Source organism: Tympanuchus pallidicinctus, unplaced genomic scaffold (assembly GCF_026119805.1).
Source record: "Tympanuchus pallidicinctus isolate F22 unplaced genomic scaffold, pur_lepc_1.0 scaffold5, whole genome shotgun sequence".
Taxonomy (NCBI): Eukaryota; Metazoa; Chordata; class Aves; order Galliformes; family Phasianidae; genus Tympanuchus; species Tympanuchus pallidicinctus.
The window spans coordinates 48,461,657-48,488,909 of NW_026294769.1; the positions used below are offsets into that span (position 1 = coordinate 48,461,657).

Consider the following 27,253-nt stretch of genomic DNA (forward strand, 5'->3'; position numbering starts at 1 on the left):
GTTCCAACCAAAAGAGGAACATCCATACATTTTCCCCAGTACAAAGCAGAAATGTGGTTTCAGTTTAGAAAGCAAAATAAACAAACCTCTTCAGCCAAAAAGGCTGGAAGTAAAACTGAAATTAAACACTTCGGCATCCCTTGTGAAAAGCAGTGACTAAGTGTGCTGGCAAAGCATCATTTACATTTCACTGAAGATATTAGAATTTTTGGCAACTAATTCACTGTGCAAGCCCAATGATTTGTAAGGCACTCTCCTGAAAATCTTGCCCCCTTTTTTTTTTCAGTAGTGCAGATGGAGTGTGAAGCAGCACAGCTATGGCCCAGGTATCTGCATAACCTCCAGGACCACGAAGGTAAATGCTGGCAGTGACTTGCCAATGCACCACAAGTGCCAACGCTCCCATGGCGCCTGCAGCACAGGAACTGAAGTGCCTGAGGAAAAGACCCCCACCCTGAGGGCACTCTGAGAAAGCAACGCCTCTCTGTACCACTTGTGGGCAGCTTGGGCAAAACCTTCCGACACTGTTTTAAACCTCTGTTGTAAGCCAGGGGACTCAACTCTGCTTTCACTGATCCATCGGCAGTTGGCTCAGCTATGGGCTCTGGAAAGTGAAGTGAATCTTATTTTTTCAATTAATACTTTTAAAAGCCCTGTTAGAAATCCCACACGGATATCTACGTGGATATCCAACACCAAAAGAAACACTGGAACAGAATCTCTGATGTTGCCTTCTTACATGCATGTTTTATGGTTGACAACTTGAAGGGAAAAAAAAAGTCTACGATTCTATGGCTGAAAATGCAGTACTTTATGTGAAGGTCAGACTAGACAGCTACAACGACCCTCTGCAGCCTAAAACTCAGTTGTTTAATCTTCAGTTACCTAAGTACCTATACAGTGTCAATAACACAGATACCACTTCTCCCTATGCTGTATGCAAGCAGTGACATTTCCAGACACGTAACTCCAAGAAAGATCTTAAGAGCTGAGCCAATTCACTGACTTCCACCTGGGAAGAGTTGGTACTAAGAAGGAGGCCAGTACACAACAGAATCCACAAAGCTAATGTGAACTGCACGCTGTAACTGATTTTCACTGAAAAATCTTCATTTTGTGCCCATTTTGTAAGAACCAAACCTCAGTTACATTAAGAATAGGACTTCCATATTTTGCAATAATATCCTAAAAGAACTAAAAAAGGTCACAAATGTTGTAAGAGACAAGAATGACTGCTGTCATACTTGCCATGAGGCACTGAAAAATGATGCTTGAAACTTATTAAACACACATTTTCCAAGCCAACTCCTACACTGGTTTTTGGTTTTTTTTTTTTTAAGTGTTTTTAAATTATATATTGGTTAGCAATTGAGAAAGGATTAGTCTTGTATTTTAAAAATAATGAAGGATTCACCATACAGTATTTGAAAGCGAATGACGTTCATACTTCAAGTTCAGTCTCTGCCTTGCTCTTAACTTTCCACCAAGCTCCGTATTTTGGCACTTGTTACAGTGCTGACTGAAGAATGGCATTTTATTTCTGCATGCAGAATAACTTCTAATTAGAATTGTTTCAGCTGTGCAGACAGCATTATATTTGTATGTTGCAATTGTATATATATAGTCCTCACAATAATGAGCAACATAATATTCTCAAGTAAGCGTGTTCTAAAGAGATGCAAATAACACTTACGCAAATACACGTAGCACTTAACCACGACAGCATCGTGGTGGAAACTACCCTTCCATATCTTCTAATTACATTTTTCAGCTAGGATCAAGCAGAACTTAAAAAAAAATAAAATAAAAAAGATCACAGGAATATTATTTATAAGCTGTGCGGAGTTCAGGTTTTCCTGAATTGCACTTTAAATATCACAACCTCTGAGCTGCACAGAAAACTCTTCACAGCGCTGTTAAGGCTTTCCAAAGCTTCTACCTGTTTCTACATATTTCTACATATTTCTACAACTCATCATCTAGATGCAGGATGAGAACAGTTCTTTAAACTTACAAAAGAGCACGTATTTTGGAAGATGACTTGTCACCAATGGATTACTACACACAGCTAAATCACAGGATCACAGAATGGCCAGGGTTGGAAGGGACCTCAAGGATCATGATGCTCCAACCCCCCTGCCACATGCAGGGCCACCAACATCCCCATTTAATACTAGACCAGGCTGCCCAGGGCCCCATCCAACCTGCCCTTGAACATCTCCAGGGACGGGGCATCCACAACCTCTCTGGGCAGCCTGTTCCAGCATCTCACCACTCTCTCTGTAAAGAACTTCTCCCTGACATCCAACCTAAATCTTCCCTCCCGCAACTTAAAACCATTTCCCCTTGTCCTTCTAATATCTATTCTTTCAAAGAGTTGATTTCCCTGTTTGTAGGTTCCTTTAGGTACTGAAAGGCTGCAATGAAGTCACTCCACAGCTTTCTCTTCTCCGCAATCAAAATCAAATGTAGGAACAAATGTAGGAAATCAAACCAAATGTAGGAATGCTGTTCATACAACAAATGTAATTTGTTTTTCTTTCAGAATTTACAGACTGCCCCTGCATGCCTTATAACACATACTGCACTACCTTAGTAAATCTAAAACCAGGTGAATTCTGACTCAGCTACACGTAAATCTGCCCCTTACTAACGTTATATAAACTATACTCTGTTTTGTTGGAGTTTGGATTTTATGTTATATAAATTGTCTCTGTATCTCTCCTGTGACTTTAAGCAGCCATGGTTAGGACGATCAGCACAGAACCACAGAGCACATCTGGAGTGGGGAAAACCATCACAGCTGTGTCACAAGGAATTAAGCACCTGTAGCTGTTTCTGGCCCCTTTCTGAAACTTCTTGTGATGTAAATTCAATGTCCATTTGAAACTGAGAGCGGTGAGGTTACATTGCTAATGCATTTGAATGCTACCAAAATCACTAAGGGTTACCTTCGCCCTCCCCCTCCCCAGATCCTATACGTTTGCAACCTGCTGCACTGGCTGACTCAATACCAACTTTCGTTGTCATAAAATGAAGGTTCTCAAGGTATTTTCAAATCTTCATTAGATACACTTGGCAGAAACTGGAAAATAAGAATTGTTTAAAATGCAACCCTTACTACTTTTTGAGATACATGAAAAGAGATGGGGAAAAAAAAAAAAAGAACCAGGAGTTGCAAAGAGTTCCTAAACAAGATCAGCTCTCAAAAGTGGGATTCCCACCCCACCTGCATGCTGAGCACAACAGGACTCACAGCAGGCACGATACCCAAAACATTCAGCTCTTCAGTTTAGTTCTGAAGAGAAATCATCTCATCTCTACACACCAGGGCAATCTCTAGCCCAGGGTGAGCCTATTCCTTGGATCCATGGATCCCCAAAAGGGAACCATCCCTGCTGATTGCTGGGAAGGATTTCAATTCCTGTCTAACCCTCAAGCTATCTAAAACTATTTGTTAAGACTGAAAGCGACCTCCAGCCACAAAGAGGTTATAGGTGCCCCATGAAACACTACAATTAAGTGAAAAATGTGCTACGTATTCTAGTTCTCAAGGAACTGCAACCTCAGTAGAACCATCTTCTGACTGATATCTCAGGTAGAAAGACAGATCAAGAAAACCAGTCCATATTGATCAGTACACTATAAATTACGTTATTATTATTATTCAAAACATCCAGTGTTACACATTAGTTTTAATCCAGATGCTGCTTAAGCAACACAGATATGTATTCTTCATGAAGAATATATAAGTACCTTTGTAACAGAGTGATACACTCCTTCAAAACTACTGCTTTTGTGTCTTGGTTTTTAACCTCTCCCCTGAAATACAAGCACCTATGACAGTTCTTTCTATCACCTACTAAAACACTTTTTATCATCCTTCTTCTCTTTATGACCAATGATACTTCATTTCTGAAGACAGTAACAAAAATTTAAGAACCTGAAATTCCTGAACATGTGACTTGCAAAACAAATGTGAAACTAGAAGGGTTGCTCGGAAAGTAATGCTTCCTATTTTATTCTGCTGGTCCAACACCGCAGAGGTGGATGTTGGTGGTATGGCAGCAGAGGTTGAACCTTCCCAACAATATTCCATTACATGCTGTTACTGTGCAATAGATGGCAGCACAGGGGCACTCTAACACAATGGTGTCTGACATGGAAATGAGTATGAAACAAAGAGCTGTCATTTAACTCCCTCACATGGAAAAAAAATGGCATCCATTTACATTCATGACGCTTGCCGAATGGTTATGGAGACCAAAACAGTAGCTGTGAGCACAGTGAGGCAGTGAGTGCTGCATTTCAACACTAACACAGATTTTATGAGTGCAGAACGCAGGCTCTTCTTCATCACTAGTGAAAACACACGGCTAATGGTGGGACTGTGTTGAAAAAGAGTGCTATGTAGCTGAGAATTTCCTCTATCACATAGTCATTATCATGCTCTTTGTATCTACTGTAGGTTAAATGGAAGTAAAAAGGAGGCATTACTTTCAGAACTACCCACAGATATACATTTTTGAAGGAATAATTTCTTATCTATTCAGGAAATCAGCTGTGATTATTGAGTGATACCAACCCACTGAAAAGTCACCACTTTGTAGATCTCTGTTACTTTTCTTTTGCAGAGATGGAAAATCACTATGAAATTTATTCTGTGGTCTGCAGACCAAACTACATATTTTTCACACAACTGCAAGTTCTTAGGCATACACATTATTAAATATGATAGCCCCTAAGGTTACAAAGTGAACATTATGATCACTGAAGTGAAAATCGAATTATAACACCTTCACAACAAGGATCATAGAATGGCCTGGGCTGAAAAGGACCACAATGATCATCTAGTTTCAACCCCCCTGCTATGTGCGGGGTCACCAACCACCAGACCAGGCTGCCCAGAGCCACATCCAGCCTGGCCTTGAATGCCTCCAGGGATGGGGCATCCACAACCTCCATGGGCAACCTGTTCCAGTGTGTCACCACTCTTAATACACTTGGTTCTCTTCTCTAATACAGTTGGTTCTCTTTAATATCCACATAAAGAATTTAACTACAAAGAAAAGACACGACGGACATGCTAAGCTGCTGCATGAGAGCTGTGGTTTTGAGAAGCGCTATGCCGAGGTGAAGGCAACCACAATAAAGACTGAACGCTGAGAGGTAGAAATTCAGAAAGGCAGGGCAGTCTCTGAGCAAAGCCCGTCCCTTCAAGGCGAGCTTTAAAAAAAAAAAAGGAACAAACGGCAAAACGTGGCCACATTCGCCGCTAACGAAGGCGCTCCCCACACAGCCGGCGCTGCACGCAGCCCGAGGGCGGCTCCACAGCTCCGCGCAGCGCGGCCCCCCCCTGCCGGCAGCACCGTCCGCCCGGTCCGCGCTGGGTGGGGATGGGTTCATGGCGGGTTAATGGTTGCACTGGATCATCTTTGAGGTCTTCCCAACCTCAATGATTCTGCGGCTCAGTAGCTACACGCGTAACCCCTGTTCTGAGAAAATGCCGGCAGGGACGCAGAGAGCCTTACAGCTGCGGAGCAAACGGCGCCGCCGCTACGGAAGGGGACCGAGCGCGCCTTGCATGGAGAAGGGCGGCGTCAGCGCGGCACAGGCGGCAGCAGAACCCCGCCCCGCCATCGGGAGCCCCGCCCCGCCCCACGGCGCCCTCACCTGTCGGGGTTCCGTCGCCGCGGTGCCCCCCGGCCCCTTTCGCGGCTGCTGCCGGAGCGACGCGGCGGCCGACGGCTCCTTAGGCGGGAGACCGCTGCACCGCCTCGCTGCCGTCTGCAGCCGCCATCGGGCGACCAGCCGCGCGGCGGCCCGGCTGCAGCCCGGCGCCGCCATGTTGTCCTGCGTGGTGGGCGGGGCGCGAACTCTGACCCCGCCGGGCGCGTGCGCGCAGGACCCGACTGAGGCGGACAGCCCGCCATCTTAGCAGGGAAGGAGAGATGGAACTGCACGGCCCGGCCGGCCGCGGCGCTCGCGCCCGTCGAGGAGAATCCGGGGCGGTCCGCGCGGCCCCCGGGCCTGCTCCGCACCACGCGTGGCGGGCCTGGCCGAGGAGGGATCCAGCGGCCCCTGCCGGACGTGGCGCTTCGAGCTCCGCTGCTCAGAGGAGCAGCCTTGTGACACAGCCTGAGAACACCGCGCTGCACAGACACTGCATGGCTCACACATGGGTTTTATTGAACTTCGGACATGTAATTGAGCATATATACACTGCAGCTGGCGTGCTAATAAAGGCGTGGGGAACCTTTTTTCTTCTATACATCTGCAGCAGTTGAAGGAGCACAGATCAAACACCACCATTTCAAAGCTTGGTTCCAGTTCTAAGTGTGGCGATAAAAACATTTGCCAATAATTGTGATCTTACCCACATCTTGTGTCAGAAACTGAAAACAGAATCTGAAGAGAACAAGGGCACAAAGCAACAAGCAGGAGAGCAGCCCTGGAAGGAGAGCTGTGCTGCAGCACAACGCTGGGCACTGCTTTTAGGCGTTAACAAGAGCAGGACGCTACAGGTCCTTCACAGCTACAGAAAAAAAAAAACACAAACAAACAGATTTTACCAATGGCCGGGCTACAGGGAAAACAACATCAGCACTTGAAAACAATTTGATGCCTAACAGAACAACTTTCACCCCAAGCTCATCCTCACATTTTTGTAGGTGTAAATGGGAGACCACTCTGTGAATTAAGATAATTCACAACTGATCAAAAGTTCAGAACAGTACATCTTCCCCATTATTTAGGACAAAATGCAATGTTGACAGCATCATCATAGCTGAACTGAACCAGCACTAATAGGCAACTTGCTTCTAATAGTCAGAGCCTTCCTAGTTGGATAACTCGTGGACAAATCTTAAGCCTGCTGAAGGCCTTTCTTTAAACTGGGAGTGCCCCTCTAAGTCCAGTGTCCCATGCAGGCAACACTTAACTGAAATAATGACAAGGGAGTGAAGTAGCAAGGTTCAGTTTGGCAGCAGCATAGATTCAAAATGGCTAAATTGAACAGTAGTTACAGATTCAGAAAGAATTATGTATCCACATGTATGTACAGTATAATTAACTTCTTCAAATAGTTTTTCATTGCTATATTTTTTAAGGTTGCCTTCAAATAAGGGATAAGTCCTTTAAATGCTTGAAAGGCATAAAAATTCCCCTCCCCACACAAAACCCCAAACAACCAACATATTTTAGTTTCAAAAATAATCTGAACCCACAACAAGCTTGTTATCAGTTAATCTGGTAAAACAACTACGTGCTAAATAAAAGCACATCTGGTGGAAAGAGCACAAAGAATGTTACAAGTGTGCTTGGTTCTTGCTTGCAGCAACTGGCAGTGGGGAGCAGGATAGAGGCAGGAATCTCAGTGGGTCTCCTCCTGTGTCTCTTCTGCAATCGTTTCTGTGGCACTGGCATTGGCAGCTGAGTTCAGAACTTCTCCAAAGTCTCCGCTGGCAGGTTTGCTTCCTCCAACTTTAGACTGAAGCATAATAAAGACCCTCAATGTAAAACTGCAGTTATTTGGCATGCCAGTTAGCTGCACCTCTGCACAAAGCAGCTTAATAACCCTCCTCAGCTCAGCTTTTCCAGAACTGAGCTACATCCAAATAAACTTCAGATTTTTTAGACAACACCTTAAGAATCATAAGCATGCTTCAAGATACAAAAAGCATGAAACAGCCCAAATTCCAAGGAATCCAGGCATGCAGCCTTTCAGGCCATTTATGTTTTAAAAGATTCAGAGATGAAACTAGTTGCTGTATGCTCTGTATGGATCTCAAATGGTTTTCAGTTGAGGCTGAGAGCACATCTTGAGTTCCACAGTGAAACCTGGCAGCTATGATGCTTTCACAAGGCAACACATTTACCTCTTTATTTCTCTCTGCAGTATGTATTGTGTGCTATTGTGTGAGTTTAGCTTGCTAGACAGTCATCAGAGCTGCATGCTATTGTTTGCATGCTTCTCATCTAACCCAGTGTGCCCAAAAAAGTAAAATCTAATTACTGGTACTAATTGTTTTTAAAAGCTGAGCTTGCTTTTTTGTTTCCTTGTTTAATTTGAAGAAGCTACTAATAGCCAAGTCAATTTATTTTTACAAACGCTGTCTGCAAATTTAAGATACAAACATCTTGCACATTTTATGTCAGAATCAAGACAAGCATCCCAAGCTGTACTATATATTTTCAATATATAATACTAGGTATGTTATACTAGCTGTTTGTGGAGGTTAGATACGTGTTAAACAATCTAGTTAAGGCATTTTCCTGGTCTGTTTTCTTCTCCTCAAATCATTAGGCCGAGAAACTATTTCCACTGTACTTAAAAAGGCATCACCTGAACACCTTTGACAATTTACCAGTACCTTTAAAATTGGAACAAAAAAGTTACCCAGAGCTCACAAAGGTCTTTGCTCCACATTCACAGCTCCACAATCACCAAGTAATGCTTACCTTTAAGGTTTCAACTTTCTCCTCAAAAGATTTGAAAGTAGGAGAATTTCTAGGAGACAAAAAGGAACCACAGAATTAAAAACATATCTAGTCAACGTATAAGTATCAGAAAACAAGCAAACAGTGGCTTTTTCCAATGTCAACATGCATTTTGTTTGGGGCTTTTTCCTTGTTTTTAAGAAAAGCCCAAAATACCTACTTACACTACAAAACTAAAATTCAACAACACTCAAGCAGAGCTCATTTATATCATTGCAATTAACAATTGCCAGTCTCAACACTAGGTTCTTGTATCACAACGTGGAAGGGAAAACAAGCAATTTTTCAGATTTAGCTTATTTATTTTATTTAGCTTATTTTTAGCTTATTTTTCCCAATGAATTTCAGCAGTTTTCTGGCTTATGGGTTAGAAGACTTTGTCATCCTAAATAAAGATTGGCTGTCAGATTTTTTTTTTTTTGCTTGTTCTAGGAAAATAATTTAACAGGCTGTGTGTTTAATTAACAGACCAGTTCACAACAGCATTTTCTGCTAATGTAAATTTACGGGAGACTCCTCTTGCCTTTTAATTGCTAGAGACAGCTTGATTCTAAATGCACAAGAGCAGGACAGCTTATGATGTTCAATATAGAGGTTCAGTGTACTGTTATTACTAGGATCAAAGGAGTGCCTTAATACTCCAATTAGCTGTCAATGCTGCTTGCAGATTTGTACAATAGCTTGCACAGCTTTCTGCCTCATGCAGAGTGGAAAATGCTTGCCTTCACTGGACCAAGACTGAAAACTGGAAGCAGACAAAATAAAGTTAAAAATGAAAAAAACTTCCAAAAAGAAGCTTCCCTTTACCCCCTTTGCTTGGTGGCTGTGTATGCCAGCCATGCCTGGATGCACTCTGTGATTTGAGAAAGTGCACAGGTATTCATAAATGGATTCTCTCAGGAGATGAAGGAACAGTGTGAAGCAACAAGAGGCAAGCACTGAAGTGAGCTAGGCACTTTTTGTGAAACATTATTTTCTACTCACTGTCACAGACAGTTCTAAAACAGACACCAAGCAACTGTCTTTTAAACTTGCACAATATTGCATGTCTAACAAGAAGGTGAAAGTTGTTATAGCTCTCCAAACAGCAGGAAAGCACAGTTAGTCACATTCCAGGTGTGCAATACCATCACTGTTAAGCAGAAATAAAAACAAATTTCATCCTACACATTAGTATACGAAATCCAGTATTTTATCTGTTAAATTCCATTTTGATTCCACGCTTGACAATAAATAAACCCAACAGCTGTTTTATGCATACATTACCTCATAATAGGCATGCTAATTGAATGTTGTATGGAGCGTATACTAAATTGCCAGCATTAAGGAAAAAAAGAAAGCAAGAAGTTAGTTGAAATGACAGAGGAAAAACTGGCTTAGAAAGATGACTTTTGGACACCACCTTTGGTAAACAGTCCATCACATCAAATGTTTGGTTTTGCTTTTTTAAGTTGCTTAGCCATGCACGCACACACACACAAGTACAAAAGAGCAAAAGCTGCAACAATTCTTTCCTTTCTAAAAATATTCAAGTGCCATGCTTGTTAGTAAGTGTGTGTTGTTTTTTTTTAAGCTGCAGTCTGTCTACCTGTTAAGTCTTCAAGCAATGAGACATGCTGCATTTACAGTTCTGATGATATCAAATACAAGGCAAACACTCAACAGCTATCAGTCAAGTCCTCCTGCTCCAAGGATTAGTCTGACAGTCAGAGTTCCCACTTCACTACAACACAGAAGTTTCATACTCATCAATATAAAATCAACTATTAGGAGAGAGCAGTTCCATCCACCTATATTCAAGATCAGCTTCTGGGTAGGGACAAGGGGGAAAGTTCTAGCTCCAATGCTGTTCTGAAACTCATGAAAATTCCTGTAAGCTGCCCACACTGCCATTCTGTAACTGTTTGTCTACTGACAACATGTACCTATTCCTATAAAATGACTGCAGTTGTATTATGGAGCTCCCAGGTAACTTCTAAGACCAACAGTTTCATGCGCTGAAAAATCAGTATTTACTCTTCAGACAAACTAGCCTTACATATTAAATGTTTGTCAAATATCACAGCAGCAAGTTAGAAAAACCTGTTTTTCACAGTAATTCAGGATGTTGAATCTTGGCTGGGCTTTATGGCATCTTTCAAGAGAATCTGTTTCAAGCAATTGCCAGGGTGCGGTGCAGCAACTAAAATCCTCACAGGATTCACCTTCAGAAGCCAAAGTAGTATCGCAGCACAATGGGAAGTACATTCACAGATGCCAAAGGGCTCCATGTTCATTGCACAGGAAGGTATCAGAGGCTCATTGAAACAACAGTGATAGAAAGAAAAAACACACACAAACAAATTGCCTTAAGGTTGGGATCCCTTAAGGCAGATGCACATCTGAAGGATTTTGTGGGTGCAGAGTACTGGGAAACAGATTCACAGAGGCTGGATGCTGTCCCACCACATCAGCCATATGAGCCACGTTTCATCCCCTTACCCTAAAGCCCTTTTCTGCTGTTTCTCATCTTCACTGGTGTTTTGAGTTGAGCCAAGTTTTTTCAGAGCGCACAAAGATGACAAGCTTCACGAGCACCATCTGCATTCTTTGCTCTTTGACTCAGATTACTGACATTCTGGTTTTGCTGCTCTTGCCAAGTTTCAGCATAGAAGTAGGTTGATGTTACCTAAATCTTCATGCAGTCACGCTGAGCCACTTCCACTTACCCTGCAAGAAGTGCCTCTCTAATTGAGAAGTTAAAGACTAAAGAGGGTGAAAATTACCTCTGTTTCTCCACATTTACAATCTGCTTGCACAGAAAAGCAGCAAGCTGTGTTATACTGCTTATCTTTTAACGGCTACCTAGAGAACTTTAGCTCAGTCCCACAGAGATCTTTTAATGGAAGAACTATTCACATCCCGAAAAGTTAACTTGTTATGCAATATATTTCACAAAACATCCTCAATATGTGTAAAGTATAACCAGAATAGATGGTTTTTGCACAGAATCATCCGGTTTGCAAGAGAACTGGATTAGATAAGTGAAGTTTATCCTTAACATCAAATCATTTATTCAACTAGCGCAAAGAAGCAAGACAAAATATTGAAGAACTTTACAAAGACAAGTCCTTTTTTCTTTTCCCAAGTGACAGAGTACCACAAAGCACTCAACCAGTCCAAGAAGTAGGATGGTTTGAAGACTAGAAGCCCTTTTTATAACACCCATCATCAAGTCCCTATAGTAACAAAAAAGGTATAGTAAGTTGCTCTCTAGTTTTCCATACACTTTTGTACACTTTGTACTTTAGAAATGATTATTTTTACAGTCACTACACTGTACAGTACATTTTGAAAATGCACAGGGAGATGTGTCAGTGTCCCTCCCTAGAAAACAAAAGCACTGGTTATTTCCTTTGTTAATAGTTGGGTTTCCAGTTGATATGCTGATAAATTGCGACATTTAGAAGTCCATGATCATATACTGTTCCCAAAGCAAGCAAAGGAAATTATTCTAAGACCTGCAAACAGGGTAAAGATGAGTATTTCTGCTCCACAGTATGGATGCAGCAGAGTTACGATTGCTCAGGAAGCTTACTAGGACCTGCAATCCTGGTACTACTGCTATTTTGCCTATAATGCTCATGCTGCCTTTACAAGATGTCCAGTTAATCAAGATACTCATATCAAGAAGAATAAAGGTATTAAGAAAAACCTAAGAAGGTACAGAGTTTTCAATTCCAACAAAAACCAGAAGACAGACAATGAAAGCAATAGTGACCTGAATTCACACTATCAGCTCTCTATTTCCATACTTTTCAAGTTCACCCCAGCTCCATTAGCTAGCCCCCTTGCTTCCAGGTACAACTCTTTCCAAAGTCAGTTTGTAAGAATGAGGAGCTGCATGGAATACATAGAAGTAGTCCAGCACAGAAGGAATCACACTATTACAGCTGAGCAGTCACTAAGCTAAAACAGTGCAAGAAACAAAGTCACAAGGAAAGAAAATGATTTAAGAAAATGCACCTGAATGTTCAGTACTTATTCAAGTATCAGGCCCATCACTTCTCAGTTCCAGGACAAGACTTTGACATCTATATGCTTCTAAAGTTCAGAGCTGTACTACCTTTGTAGTAGGCACTGCTTCAGTAGTCATGTTACAACCCGACCTGAATTCACTGTTTGAACCCGGTAGAATTTGGTCCTTACGAAAGCAAAACACCCTAAGTGTTTTTAATCTCTTGTTTAAGTGCAGTTAAGACCTAGAACAGCACTATTTTTATTTATTTAAAATCCACCTGAATTTATATTCACACTTTGAATTTCCACTGCTGCGATTTCTCCCAAGAAATGCAAGAAAAATGTTACTACTTAGGCTCCGTCACACCCCTTCCAGTGGCACAGGTTCTGATAGTAGCTATGTTGGCATTGAGTACTCCAACTTGAGCAGATGGTTGCATATTGAGGTATTAAATTCTTCAGGCCAGAAGAAAGCTCTGAGTCTGTGCTCGTCCTCATCAAATGAGCAGACCAATACAAGCACGGCAACACCACAGCCTTTAGGAAGAAAGCTGAACCCTGACAAGTGAGCAGCTAAGCCTTGCATCTGAGAGACAGACACCTCCCAGTCTCCCTCTGTCTTACTGATGACAAAGATGAGATTTAAGATGGGCTGCTATTCTTCTGCTTGAACAAACTCAACTTCCCAGGCACTACAGACAGGGCTAGAACTCCTCACTAGTATTCTAGGAGCCAGATACCTACACCTCTTAATACTGTCTGTGGCTATTTAATGAGAGTCAAAAAGATGAAGTCAGACACTGAAGTGCACAGAGGACAGAATATAAGATAAGAAGTTGCTATATAGTCAAGTTAACTACTGAAAAGTTCACACTCAGTATTTGCTTACAAATAAGCAGATGAAACACACTGCAGGCAAGGTAACTAAAATATCCTGTGTCTGGAGCTGATAAAGTATTCAGCTGAAAGACTGTTTCATCAGACAAACTGTGACCAATGAATTCATCAACTATTTTAGACTTAGACTCCATTGATTTGAGTAAAACCACAACACTAAACAACTCTTGTCATACACACCAAAAAGGGAAAATTTCTACTCTCAGCGCACAAACACTGTACAGACAAAGGAGGAATTCTGCACGCCATTGACCTCAAAGACAAATTTCATCTCAAAAAAAAAAACAATTCAGACTAATTTTCACAGATTCCCTTTTTTTTTCTTTTAAATAAGAAATAGAGACTAATTGATTATTACGTATCATCACTATTTCATGTTCTGGGACAGTTACCAGGTGAACATGAAGAAGGATCTTCCCTGACATCAGATGAATTGCAGTTTTACAGTAACACTGGAGAAAAAAAGAAGTTACCTTTTACAGATAAAACTCATTAAAAGCTTTTAATGGAGGCAGTCTGACTACATGCTTAGTTTCAGAAAAAATTCTTGCGTCCCACCTTACCTAAAGGAATGTGAAAATGCCTGTAGTCTGCACAATGCCAGAGTAAGCATTAAAGAGAGAAAGGAAGTTCTGATAAATCTGAAGCAAAATATTGAACTACGTTGCTCCACCTCAAAGTTTCTCACTGATCTTCAAGAAGCAAGAAGGAGGTTAATGGCAGCACTTGAAAACCAATGGCTGATTTTATTACACTGTTGTCCACCAATGCAGCAATATTCTGTTAGATTGTGATTTTGTGACTTGCTCAGTAATTGAAAAGTAAGTTTAATCCACTATTCACAGCAAATTAGAAACTGAGATGAGTAATTATGTGTTCCTGTTGTAGAAATTATATAATCACAGAATTCTAAGTTAAGCACATGAGTAGTTTGCATCCAGGAAGAATCCCCATGCAGCTAACAGCGCATTTAATGCTAAAAATTACCACCAAACTTACCTAATTTGCATGACAGGACTTTCTCATTTGACACAGTCAAAATATACTGCTGTATACCAATATTTAGGAATTAACAAATATCAGTAGTCTTTTAAAAGGTAATAAAATCAAGCCACTGTGGTAAGGTGGAACAGCTTACAAAGAAGTAAGACACCTTAAAAGGAATCCACACACATCCAAGACAACACAAGACAAAAAAAATCAAAACAGGAAAGGACAGATAAAGACATTGGTTGTTTAAAGGTGGTGTTCCACAAGCTGAGAAAAAACAGAGAAGTGATGATGCCATGTGCACTGGGCACACAGAAGCAGGCAGGAATGCTGCCATCAGCAATCCCATCAGAAAAATCAGAGCAGCAGTGTAGGTAACAGCTTTTGTTGATTTTCTCACATATCTGAAATACACACCACGTAACTCTTCCGCATCAGTGAAGAGATTCATCCGCACACAAGCAGATTTTGCAGCAAATCAATCAGCATTCCTAAGACATGCTGAAGGTTCGTGACAGATTAACTTTTTGAAGTGCTAGGTACGTTAACAGCACAACATTCAGCAGTCATCTGTTTCAATAAAGAAGGGCAACTGCTTGTTAAAAGTTAAAGAAACATACTTGACATCTTCAAACTTCTTCGTTATGACTGAACCAACAGAGGAAAATGCAGCAGAAGCCTTCTGACCTGCCTGAGACAGGGTTTCTGATGTTTTCTTGTACCTGTGTTCAAAGAAAATTAAATTTGTAATTTTAATAGGACATAAGGAACTTTCCAGTATACATTAAGTTTGTTTCAAACCCAGAAGTATATTACAACTTTTAGGTGGAGTAAACAAGCCACTTGAGAAGCTATTTTGAATTCCTGAAGTCCTTTCTGGCAATGGCATCTCTGCAACCTCAGATTTCCAATCAGGTTCACCAAGATGCATCTGCCACCCCACCCACGTGATTTTCTGCTATTGTGGGGACTTTCAAAACAGAAAAAACACTGCACAAACACAAAGAATGGCAGATGTTACTTTTGGTGCCAAACATCTAAAATTCACGCCAAATGGCTTTGTGAAAAACAATTTTCACCAGAAAAGATCATGTAGTAAGATGTACTCTGAACTATAAGGAAAAGTTTTGTTTTGCTGGAATATAGTGATATTGTATTCTTCCTACATGAACTACGTTTACATTTTCTCAGGTCAGAAAAGAACTCTGCTGGACTTGGGATATCTCAGCAGTCGCATCTCAGTTCTTTTAGTCAAATATATTAGAACTGCCCAAATTACAGGCAATAATTTTTCATGAGATGATACGGCCAGTAGGGTTAGCTATGGCCTTCTTGGAAGAAACCTATGACAACTCCCACAGGTTCACCTTAGTACAACTTAGCACTGTTTTATCTACACTCAGCTTGTTTCACAAAAGTCGAGTATTTAGATGTATGAGTTGCATAGTTTTCACTTCAACAGCTGGGACAGACTATCATCAGGAAGCAGTACATACGCTGCAGTTGATGTAACATCTTGCCAGCTTTTGGTGATATTCTGCTTTAGTTCCTGTAATGAGTTAATTCCCAGCTTTCTCTTGATTTCTGCTAGATGCTTCTCTTTGGCAGCTAGCACTTGTGAGAGTGTTTGGATTTCCTCTTCCACCTGTTGCAGCAGAGATAAGAGAATTGAGTTAATAAGTGATCTACATTGTTGTAAAACTATGCATTCATGAAAACATCTACTAGACATTAGTTATGGAAAGGATAATGTGTTTTTAGCATTGCCTCATCATTGTTTCCGACTACTAAAATGGAGTTTGTTAGTCAGAAAGCAGTCTACTTGCAGCTAGCTCTATCAGTTCAGTGCACACTAGGAAGCAGGTAGCACTGAGACTGTATGGTTAGAAATCAGTACCTTCTGACAGCATTGGCCTACGTGGAGCATGAAGATTAGTCAAACCTGGGACAGCTGCCAAGCCTGTATGCTCCAGGAAGCTCAGAGTATCTGCTCCACACAAGTTTGCCTCCTTGCTTGACAGAACTTGGAGAGGAAGTGGGGGAGGAGGGAATGGAAACAGTGGCAGACAAAGCAATTTAAAAAAAAAAAAAAAGCAACCCATACACCATACCAAAACTTGCTTGGTAACTAGAAGAAACCGTTGTGTGTGCACTTTCTCATTTACATAAATTGCCAAATGAGTCTCTCAGAATCATGGCCAGAGCATGGTTAGACACGTCACAGTTTTACAGCACTAATCCATAGGCTGTACAGGTGTGACAAAAGCCAAAGGCATGCATCTATCCCTACCACACTGGACCACACTACTGCAGGACATGAGGCTGCTCACTCATTTAGGTGCCCCTGAAGGAATCTCATTACCTCAATGTACCTCCTTTTGGATACCTCTGAAAATCAGCATGATACACCCTGCTAGGACTGGATTTCCCCCACAGTCTTCAATTGATTCTTTCAGCATGGAATATACTCAGAACTACCAAACACAAGGCTGTACTGAATACAGCTGTACATTTATTTCATAGCTAACGTTGGTACGCCAAACTTAAGCTTAAGTTTGCAGGGAGCTACAAAGGAGAAGAAATAAAATTAAAAAAACCAGCCACTCAATGAATCTTGACTTTGACAACATTTTACATGTAATCAGCAGGCTTGAATATTTGGCTGTTCCTCAACAAGTGCTATTTCTATTGCTTTTAATCTTTCTGCTACTACAAATTCTGGACAAAAACAGTTACATGATTAGCCATCATCAAAGCAGTGTACACAGAGCATCCTTCATGAAAATAACAGTTTTAAATCACACCACATCAGTTCAGACTATATTTGGTTTTGGCTTCAAATAATTTTCTCTTTGACAGCCTTGTTTACTTGCTTCTCACATAAGGGGAAAAACGTTACACACTTACAGATTCTGTTTTAAGCACTGTATGCTAATTACTTCTAGCTTAATTCCTCATAGATTTAACATAGATACCTTCCTTTTCTCATCACTCTCCATGCTACAGTACAGAAGAATCCCATACCCAGATTCAGAGGGAATACAAAGAGCACTGACTGTGCATTCACAGACATTGTTACAGCAGATTTTTGTTCTCAAAACCAGTTAAGAACTACTTGCAAGAGATTTACCTTGGCAAGCTCCTTTCTCAGCTCATTCTGTTCTTCTTCAGAGAGAGTTTCTGACATGCCAACTGTAGCAGCAGCATCCTCTCCAACCTCAGGTATAGAATCAGCTCTCAGCAGCCCTAGTGGTAAATAAAATGTTAAAAGCCAAATCAAAACATGCTGCCCAGATAGCAGATGGATGTACAGCAGTTGATGTACAGCCCCTTTATGGCAGTGCATAATAAAGACTAATGAGAGGACATCAGAGTCACATTCCCCAAGCATTATCATCATTGAATGGTTTGGGTTGGAAGAGACCTCTCAGATCACCAAGTTCCAACTCCCTGCTATAGGCAGGGACACCTCCCTCCAGACCAGGTTGCTCACAGTCCCGGCCAGCCTGGTCTTCAATGTTTCCAGGGAGGGGGCATCTATAACCTTGCCAGGCAATCTGTTCCAGTTTCTCACCATCCTCACAGTAAAGAATTTCTTCCTGATATCTAGTCTAAATCTACCCTCTTCCAGTTTAAAACCATTTCCCCTTGTCCTGCTGCTACATGCCCTTCTAAAAAGTCTCTCCCCTCTCTTCTCACTAAAACAAGATCTGCCATAGACAAAAGCAAGTTCAGCAGCAGCAGGAAAAGGATTACACCTCAAGTAGGAACTCTTCCCTTGGATCTTGCGCAACTTTCTGTCCTTAGTGTATGCCTTTTCCTTCTCCCCTTCCAAATCCAGAAACCAAAACTCCACCAGTTCCTTCTGTACGAAACACCCCTGTGGTCCTTCACAGCTTCTGGCAAAGGAGGGAGAACAATCTCCTTTTCATCACTCAGTTCACAATTTGTTTCCTACTCTTAGTTAGACGCTTTCTTACAGCAATTACAGCATCACAGAAGTTCCCAAACTGGAAGTGACCTGCAAGGACCATTGAGTCCAACCATCTCCTATATCTGAGATTGTTGTCCAAACGCTTCTTGAATTGTGACAGCTCGGGCCCTGTCGCTGTCACACACAGCAGAGCTCAGCGCTGCCCCTCCGCTCCCTGTGAGGAGCTGCAGCCGCCATCAGGCCTCCCCTCAGCTCCTCTGCTCTGTGCTGAGCACGCAGTGAACAACAAAAGATTTCCCATTTTGTAGCTTTGCCGTGGATACTTAAACACACAGCTCACCACAGCGAATAATCCTACGCTCATTTGCAAAAGACCAATCTGCAGAAAAATGGCATCCCAGGACTACCACTCTACTCAAGTTCTAAAATTCAACAAATTAAACTAAGGGGAATATTTTGTTTGTAGGGATAGAGAGGTGTGCATGAGTGTGTGTGAGAGCAGTAAATCAGGCCTGGAGCAGTTAGGCATGGTTCCCCCAGCCAGCCGTTCTGCTCGCAGCAGCCTGGCACTGCAGCGCCACGGGTAACCTGAGAACAATTGCCTTCTCTATCCTTTCATAGAGTTCAAAGCATACATTCATCCAGACTAGCTGAGGACACATTATTTAACATTCCCTTACTAATCACTACAGTAATTAACCAGATGCAATTCCACTCTCATTTCAGCAGCTTTTGATGGCATTACACGACACTATTTGGCTTGGGAATCCAGCAACTCATTAACGAGCAATGAGACCATTCCTCTGATTTCCTTGTAAGACTCGGTATCAAATAGATATATTTTGATAGATATATTTTGACAATCAAGTCAAAAAGTCTGTTAAAAAAAAAAAATAGATTCTACAAGGTTGTATATCTGCAAAATACTCGCAGCAGATAGCAGTTGTAAAGCCTATAAAATAACAAGTAAAGCTCAATTTCCACAGATTATTTCCTGTATGTTTTCTACCTGTATTTGTACAAAGAATAACTCTGCTCTCTGCTCTATGGGCAGACATTTCTAAGAGGCAAGGCAGCTGCAGAGTTACTGATGGGGGAGCACAAAATCAGTATCACGTTTTCCCAGAAATTTACATCTGCCTTACACAAACATAACTGCCTACAGGTTTCCCAATTATTTTCTGGCAGAAGCTTAAGGAAAGGAAAAAATGATTTAAGTTCAATGTCTAAATCAAAGCACAGCACTACAACCCTGAACACAAATGACTACGGCTCTTCTACAGATAAATTATCTGGTTGTGGGACATTGAACATATTTCCTTTTCTTAGCATCAAGCTGTTAAGAATGCCTAACTTTTTATCTGATCGTTATCTATGCTATTAATTACACATGTTCAACTGAAGGAAGAAATTCAAATTGCACTTTTTCCCCTATGTTGGCCTTTGACTGTCAGCCTACCCTCCAGGCGCAGTCCTTTCAGGGGCTACAGAGCTCGCCCTTTCAAAACCAAACAGCAGAAGCTTTTCAGGCACTAAAGAGCACACTGACTATGGAGCATTAGCAAATCCCACTGAGAGGTTGTCCAATCTCATTATGAAAAGTCATCTGGATTAGCTCACCAAAAATAGATCAAGTGAATTCAGCAGCAGCAAAACGTGCTGGATCATCTCCTGCATCAACAGCTTGTTTTGGGCATACACCCTTTGGAAAACTGGTATATTAATGCAGTTTATGCTGCTTGTTGCAGCACATCACCAAACTTGAGATTCAACACTGAGAAGGAAAACGTTAAGGAGCAGGAAGAGACCTCTATATGCACGGATTCTTTAGGAAGATAGGAAATCAACTGCTACTGAGACTCCTCCACACCTCACCCAGTTCATCCCATCACATCTTCCCCTTCTTGCTCTCTGCCGCCCTGCCATTTAACTAACATGTCTATCCAGCCACCTATGCTCTCATTACCAATCACCTCTACACTTGTTTTATTCCCATTTCTCACTTCAATACTTGTAGGACGCAGTGCATCTGCACTACTGGAAGGCAATGCTTTATTTTTATTTGACAGTTCTTTACTTTGGAGTTGAAAAAACAACGCATTTGACACTCTGCTACAATCGAGTTTAGCATGATCTTTCCTAGTCTCTTAAGCAAAGGGAAAATTCTGTAGAGATAACCCAATAGTTGGAAACACTTATCCTGTACTGGGAAAACCTGCATCATTTTAAGGTCAGTATTTAGGTGTCCGTATTTCTAAGACTGACATATAGTCACAAAAGTTTACTAAATCTAGTTAAATTAATCAAATAGAGCCATTGAGAATTTAATTGGTTGAGTCTTATAGAAATCATGAGCAGTCAGGAAAACAGAATCTAAGCCCACATTATTCTTCCAGAGTAGACAAAACATGAAGCTTTCACTCAGGTTCTGCTCTGGGGTTTGCTTTGTTTATCTTCAGAGCAAGTTTGTTACTTATCCTGACCTAAAGTACCACCACTTCTTGGCCTGAATTTGGAGATAAGCCGTAAACACAAGCCATTTAAGGAACCACTGGTCACTTAGATGAGCAGCAGCCTCTGGGGTGGGGAAGGGCTAGCCTTTCCAAAGCCTACATTCAGGCAGACAGGCAGTGCTAACATACTCAAGATGAGTCCCTTTTGATCACTACACAGCTGACAAAAGGTACTTGTTAGAGCTCAGAAGAACAAGCTATTGGAATGATGCTAAATTTCTAAGACTTGAATAGTGTGACTAACAGAGTATATTTATTCACAATATATAAGATCAAATTTGAAGTACAACCCATTTGTCTGAGTGAAAGTAGCAGTCAGGTTTTCTTTTGCCAGCTTGGGCTTCTCCTAAGCAAAGATCAAAGTGAATGAATATGAAAGCAGCAAAGGTTGGTGCTTACTGCCATACATCAGCAGTACACACAGAGGACAGCTGCTGCCCCCCTAGAGGAGGGGTGAGATGCAGAGCTGACTGCTGCTCTTCAGCACTCTGTGGTTCATCTAGGTCATGCAGAAGTTTGGTTTTATTCAAGCAGAGCCTTCTCAGAGGACACACTTTAAAATTTTAAAGAGCAAGACTACGAGGAAGGAAAAAAAAAAGAAAAAAAAGAAAAAGCTAAGCTTTCTGTATTTATAATTACCCTGGAGAGTCAGGAACTGGAAAATAATATGCAACAGCATGGAAGAAAGATGGCAAAAAGCAGACGAGGCTGCACCAAGAGGCATGGTGCTGGCTATGTGCACACCAGGTTACCAGCTGGAAGCAGGCTGGAATTAGCACCAAGCTCCTGCAGCACAGCGTGCAGCAGCCACTGGCAAGTACACCAAGTGCATGCATGGGTAAAATATATGGCGTTTCAAATGCTAGGTGGAACAGAACCCATGTTTTAGAAAGTATTTCTGGCAGTCCATGGGTTTTTTTTATACCAAGGTGGCAGCAATGAAGTAACTTCAGAGCTCTAGATAGCTTAAGTACGCAATTCCTGCATTTTCCTCTTCACTAAATAAATAAAAATCTAACAGTCAAAATAGTCTGGCTACAATATCTTGCAGATATTGCCCTTCTGTTCCTAACTTTATTGCTTACTTTGTTTTCCCTAAGATTGCTTCTCTACAGAGTTGAAAAAATTAGCCGAAGCTGGTAAATGAGACATGACCTACATGACATACCAAAGCTAACAGATCACCACAGTTACCAGCAGGACTTTGATCTTCATTTAATCTATCTTTCAGCCAAATCACCTTTCTACAGATCTCAGCCACCGAGCTTCCCACATAAGTTGTTAAAAAGAAGTTACCAGACTTGGTCAGCGTAGGTGACTCAGGTGGAGTAAGGTTTATGCCAGGTGACAGGTAAAGGTAGTTTCTGTCCACTCCTGTATTGAAATCAAAGGGTGACTTGTAATCCTCGTTCAGATCCATGCCAGGAAGCTCAGAGAGCACCACCACCCTCTGCTTCTACTGAAGGAGGCATCTTCTCTTTGGGCAGCCGCACCAGAGCACGGGGCTTTCTTCACCCCCTGTTTCTTCACCCGGCTCTCGCTGTACCTCATCAAATTCAGCCAACACCTCTCTTAAATTCGATGCAGCCGTCCAACAAGTAATTTCTTAACCATGTTGTAGCTTCTGCTGTTTACACAGCACAAGACTGAGTTCTTGTCAATTTATAACCAGAGCCGGACTCAAAGAGACCGTGCCTTTAACAAACACCCACGGTGCGCTGCTCCCAGGCTGCTGGAGAAGCCTTCCTCCTTCCTGCAGGACCGCATCATGAATTTCCAATCATTTAAATAAAAAAAGGTCAGCTGACAGCAGCTACACTAGGATCTCCTTAATCTTCTAGGACACAAAAGGATTACCCGCAGTAATCTATCCTGTATACCATCTGTGTAGGACTTTTTCCTCTGATTAATGGAAAATTCTGCCCGCATAGCTCTGCTTCCCCAGCATTCCCCAGCAGTGCAGCAACCAGTGGCTAAATTCAGTCCCACTGCCCAGCATCACTCTGCAGGGTGAGTCTGAAGGTAACAGCAATCACCTCCAACGGCTGCACCGATATCTGCCTGGCTTATTTTTTTTTTAGGAAGGTGCTGATGTGCATTATGGTATTTGCCCAAGAGGCTAAACATACCCACGTATGAGACGTGTTTGGCCTATTTTTTTTTTTTCCTTTCTTAAAATAAATAGGAGCACACTGCCCTGTGCCCTTAGAGCTGCAGTCACTCATAGCAGCCAGCTTTAAGCCAGGAACCGGTAACACCGGAACACATGGCCATGACAAAATCTATTTGTTTTGACACGTATACTATGAAGAAAGACCAGCGCGCGCAAGCCATCTGACTTCGTGCTATAAAGATCCAGCCCTGGGAAGCAGAAGTTCTTACTTAAAAGAGGCACTTAGCCCAGTTTTGCAGCTCTTTCCTACTTTTTCTCCCCCTAAGGTCAGCTCCTTCCACTGCAAACACAGCTCCACTAACAAGAGAGCAGCTTCACAGCTAAGCAGTTTCCTTCACTGAGCTCTCCCAGCTCCATGTTTTGTGCCTCGGCTGTGAACTGCAGTCTGAACACACAGGAGTACAATCAGATGTAAGCTAATCTTCTCCCCCTCCACCCCCCAAAAGTGACACTGTAGGGCAGATCTGACCAGAGCCATTCCACCACTCTCTGCACAGCCATAAAAAACAAAGGAGTGCTGCCACATACTCAAGTCAGTGTGATCCCGAGGGATACCAGAAGAAAGCACACCACTTTAGCTTTAACTCCTCCTTTCCACCGCAGGAGCAGACCTCCAGGCTAATTAAAGAGCAGTCCTTTAGGCTGCAGACCTAACCTGGTTTCTGGAGCAGGCAACCTGCAGGCTCCTAACAATGCGAGTACAGCAGCCCGAAATACAGATCCCCACTATTTCCCAAATCCACTCAAAAGACAAGAATATGATGTCCCTCTGCATTGCTGACATGTGACTTGAGCACCACACAGATTTTTTATTTTTATATATTACAGTATTACAATATTACTAAATTTATCTAACAAAGGTCAAACCTCTGGTCACAGGTATTGGTTTAAGCATCCAGAAAAGGTAGAGAAGAGTACCATAGCTGCAGCAGTCATAGGCTGCTAACCAAACACATCAACATGAAGAGCTACCGACACTGTTCTGCAGCCTTTCTTCACACTATCCTGCACAAAAGCTCACGCAGGAGCTGCACTAACTGGATTAGACAAATGAAAAGTTATTAGAAGTGGCAAGGTGGAAAAGCAGGATGTAATCAGCTGTCATTCTCCTGACACAGAAAGCACGAAGGTGAGTTTAACCACCCCAGAGACTCATTCTTTGTAAACTAATCAATGCTAGCACATTATGACTGTTAGAAATAGCGACTGCAGGAAAAAGAACCTCTAATGGAGATTCATTCACTAACACTAACAGCTAGGAATACCATTTCCTGGCCAAGGGCATTTAGTTAAAGTCTATACTTACATTCTTGTCTCTTACAGGAAACTCCCTGCATCGCTTTCTAATGAACGGTATGAGGATAAACAATCTGGCCCTGGCACTCTTCCTGTATCTTCACTGCACCAAAGTTGGTTTCAGATCCCTACTGACATCCAGATCGACAGCCTGAGAGCTCTGATCCGGACACCAGTTACATCACAATAGAAGTGTGTATGAGCCAAACTCTGCTATTCACCAGCACCGTAAACCAAGATGAGTTCAAGGCATTGCCCATCACTCCACTGTCACTTCAGGCGTCAGGGAAAGTTTGACACATTACATATCTAAGCTTCCAGGTTAAAGACTGAATTCTTTCACCCTGGCTAATGCGCAGTCTCTTTGCTCAGATTAAGCTAGGTTGCCATAGAGCTAGGTTGCTACAGCAGCACCCAAACAAGCCACCTATATTTCCCATCAGCCTCCCACTGGACTTGCTCAAAGAGTGGGCACATGAGAATCTAATGAGGTTTAACAATGCCAAGTGCAAGGTGATGCACTTCTATGATTCAGTTGAGGCAATCTCCTTTGAAGACTGGCAGAAGAACTCACTGAGAGCAGCCATGCTGAGAGGGTCCTGATGGACAAGAAGCTGGACTCAAGGCAGCAGTATGCTCTTGTAGCCCAGAAGGCAAACTGTATCCTGGGCTGCATTCCCAACTCCCCACTCCAGGGAAGACAGATACTCCCCTGTCAGCCACTGGAGTCTGCTTGTTCCTCCCCAGTGCAGCCAGGAATGCGGAGCAAAGCAAGACTGCTTGCAGAGCTGGGCCCTGCTAGCTCTCATCTTGGGTGCCCTTTGATGTACAGCATGAAGCTTTTGGACAAGGTTACTGACTCACCACACTCTAAGCATTGCTAAACAGTGGCAGACTCCCCTCATTCTGCAGCCATTCTAAAGTGTCCTTCCATGACCAAAACATCCCATTGCAAAGCCTTCCTCCCCCTCACTCCTCAAGGTAATTCACAGCGCATTGAGATAGCTCAAGATGAATTAAGACCACATAGATGTACCTCCTGGTGCAATCATATACATTTCAGAGCTGTAAGAGGCTAAGTATAGACATATGTTATGAGGCTTAGAGCAGTTATTCTGCACGCTCAAGTATCTTTGCTGTCTGCCTTGCACATCAAATGCACTTCTTACAGTTGTACCTAGATATTACTGCAACTATCAGCTGCAAGCCCATACCCGAGGAGTGCAAGAGACCTGCACACCAAAGACAGGAAACAGTGGGGTTTTGCTCACTACACAAGAAATTAGAACTGAAAATTTTGCTGTGGGTACTTCTGCTGCTTCAGAACTTACACTTCTTTGTCCTTAACAAGACAGGATAAGGAAGCAGGCATCCACACCATGCTAGAAGCTGACTTTCAGAAGACTGACACTAAGGTAGATTACTTCTGTCAAGGACACTTGAATCAATTACTGACAAATTCGACTGAATGTTACAAAGTGGCTCCAAAAGGCTCAGCAAGGCATTACCACAGGCTTCCCACCATTAACCATATTGTAATCTGCTCTTCCAAGGTTCCAGTGCATGTGAAGGTTTCTCATGTAACTACTGAGCACCAATTTAGCAGATCGTACAGGTCATTAATCATGTGGGAGGGGAGGAAACTTTCTGCACAGCTAGAAGAGCTGTTAAGACTGAGTAAACACTACTAGCTGGCTGTATGCCTGCTTTTTGTCAGCACAGTTCCTTCTGATACCACTGGCTACCCAGTTATACAGCCTAGCTTCCCAAGGCTCAGCCCAAGGCCACCCAGCAACAAGTTAAGTAAAGCAATAACGTTAAAGCATTTTAACTTGGTAATGACTAAGTAAGGCCAAGACATTATAGTAGTCTTGCAGATAAACTGCTTTCACATGTTTAAGCCTTGAAGGAAAATAATTTATTTACATATGGAAAAAAGTTATATTCTCCTTTCCCTGAAAAAAAAAAAAAACAAATCCTGCACTGTGTGGGCACCTGCAGCATCCCAATTCCTTGATGACTTTAACACTTGGGTCTGCAAGCAAAGGAGCGTGGGGTGGAGGGGGAAAGAGCATCATCAGAGAAGGGAAAGATGAGCTGGCTTTATGGGGAGCAGAGCAAGAGAGATTATCTCCTGTTTCAAGGATGACTGCTTACTCAGCTTGCAGCTGGTTTGAATTCACACCTCCTGCACTGTGCAGACAGGCAAAACTGCAAAGAGACTTTTTAGTACCAGCAACCAGGGTAAAGACTTCCAATAAGATCTTCCCTTGCCTCCATCTCTCCCAGGCAGGTCTCAGTGAGGCAGCAAATAAGGCTTCTGTTCCAACTTTAGATAAGTTTTGCAGGGCCTAAGCCATTTTTAAGAGCTAAAAAGTCACTTAAGAATCCTAAACCAATCTAGGCTCTAAACTATGAATTTGATCTTCAAAGCCTCGCCAGTTTATAGACAAGTAAAGCCTTACAGCACCTGATCCAAGGCTTAAAACTGCTGTAGGATACAAAAATGCTGTGAAGCAGTACGACCAAGCCAAACAGTAAGCAAGCATTCAGTTAGTACATTTATGCCCAGATTGGACATTAGGAAAGATGTCTTTTCCAAAATACTGGTCAGGCATTGGAACAGGCTGCCCAGGGAGGTGGTGGGATCACCATCCCAGGGGGTATTCAAGAAACACTTAGATGCTGTACATGGTTTAGCAGAGAAATACTGGTGCCAGGTGAATGGTTGAACAGGATGATCTTCTTGGAGGTCTTTTCCAACCTTGGCGATTCTATGATCCTGATTTGTACACTTTGCTCTCTCGCCTTCATTTAAAGGTCAGTTCATGGCACAGATGGGGTTGCAGAGCAATAGCAGCTGTTGAAAAGTAACAGCCCAGGCTTCTACAGCCTACTGGTAGAGGCCAGCAGATTGATTTAGAAGTTTAGGGATTTGCAGTCTTCTAACAG

General features: G+C 42.2%; 2 protein-coding genes across 7 annotated transcripts in view; both read right to left on the reverse strand.

The window, feature by feature from the left end:
• The window catches only part of MRPS28 (mitochondrial ribosomal protein S28), a 73,915-nt gene extending 67,561 nt beyond the window's left edge, over positions 1–6,354 (reverse strand). Inside the window, 3 exon segments of the mRNA XM_052704646.1 lie at positions 5,674–5,868; positions 5,870–6,108; positions 6,273–6,354. Coding sequence (XP_052560606.1) covers positions 5,674–5,868; positions 5,870–6,108; positions 6,273–6,354 — 516 coding nt within the window.
• Positions 6,164–27,253, reverse strand: part of TPD52 (tumor protein D52) — a 40,347-nt gene continuing 19,257 nt past the window's right edge. For 3 of the 6 annotated variants that reach the window (XM_052704026.1, XM_052704023.1, XM_052704025.1), the window contains exons 2-8: positions 17,516–17,631; positions 15,882–16,030; positions 15,006–15,107; positions 13,959–13,985; positions 9,766–9,807; positions 8,461–8,509; positions 6,164–7,489 (exon numbers count right to left, since the gene is read on the reverse strand). In XM_052704026.1, coding sequence (XP_052559986.1) covers positions 7,373–7,489; positions 8,461–8,509; positions 9,766–9,807; positions 13,959–13,985; positions 15,006–15,107; positions 15,882–16,030; positions 17,516–17,572 — 543 coding nt within the window. In that variant the 5' untranslated portion in view covers positions 17,573–17,631 and the 3' untranslated portion in view covers positions 6,164–7,372. Of the gene's footprint in view, positions 7,490–8,460; positions 8,510–9,765; positions 9,808–13,958; positions 13,986–15,005; positions 15,108–15,881; positions 16,031–17,515; positions 17,632–22,128; positions 22,469–27,253 lie in introns of those variants that run through there. The other 3 variants (XM_052704021.1, XM_052704022.1, XM_052704024.1) reach the window with 3 other exon arrangements.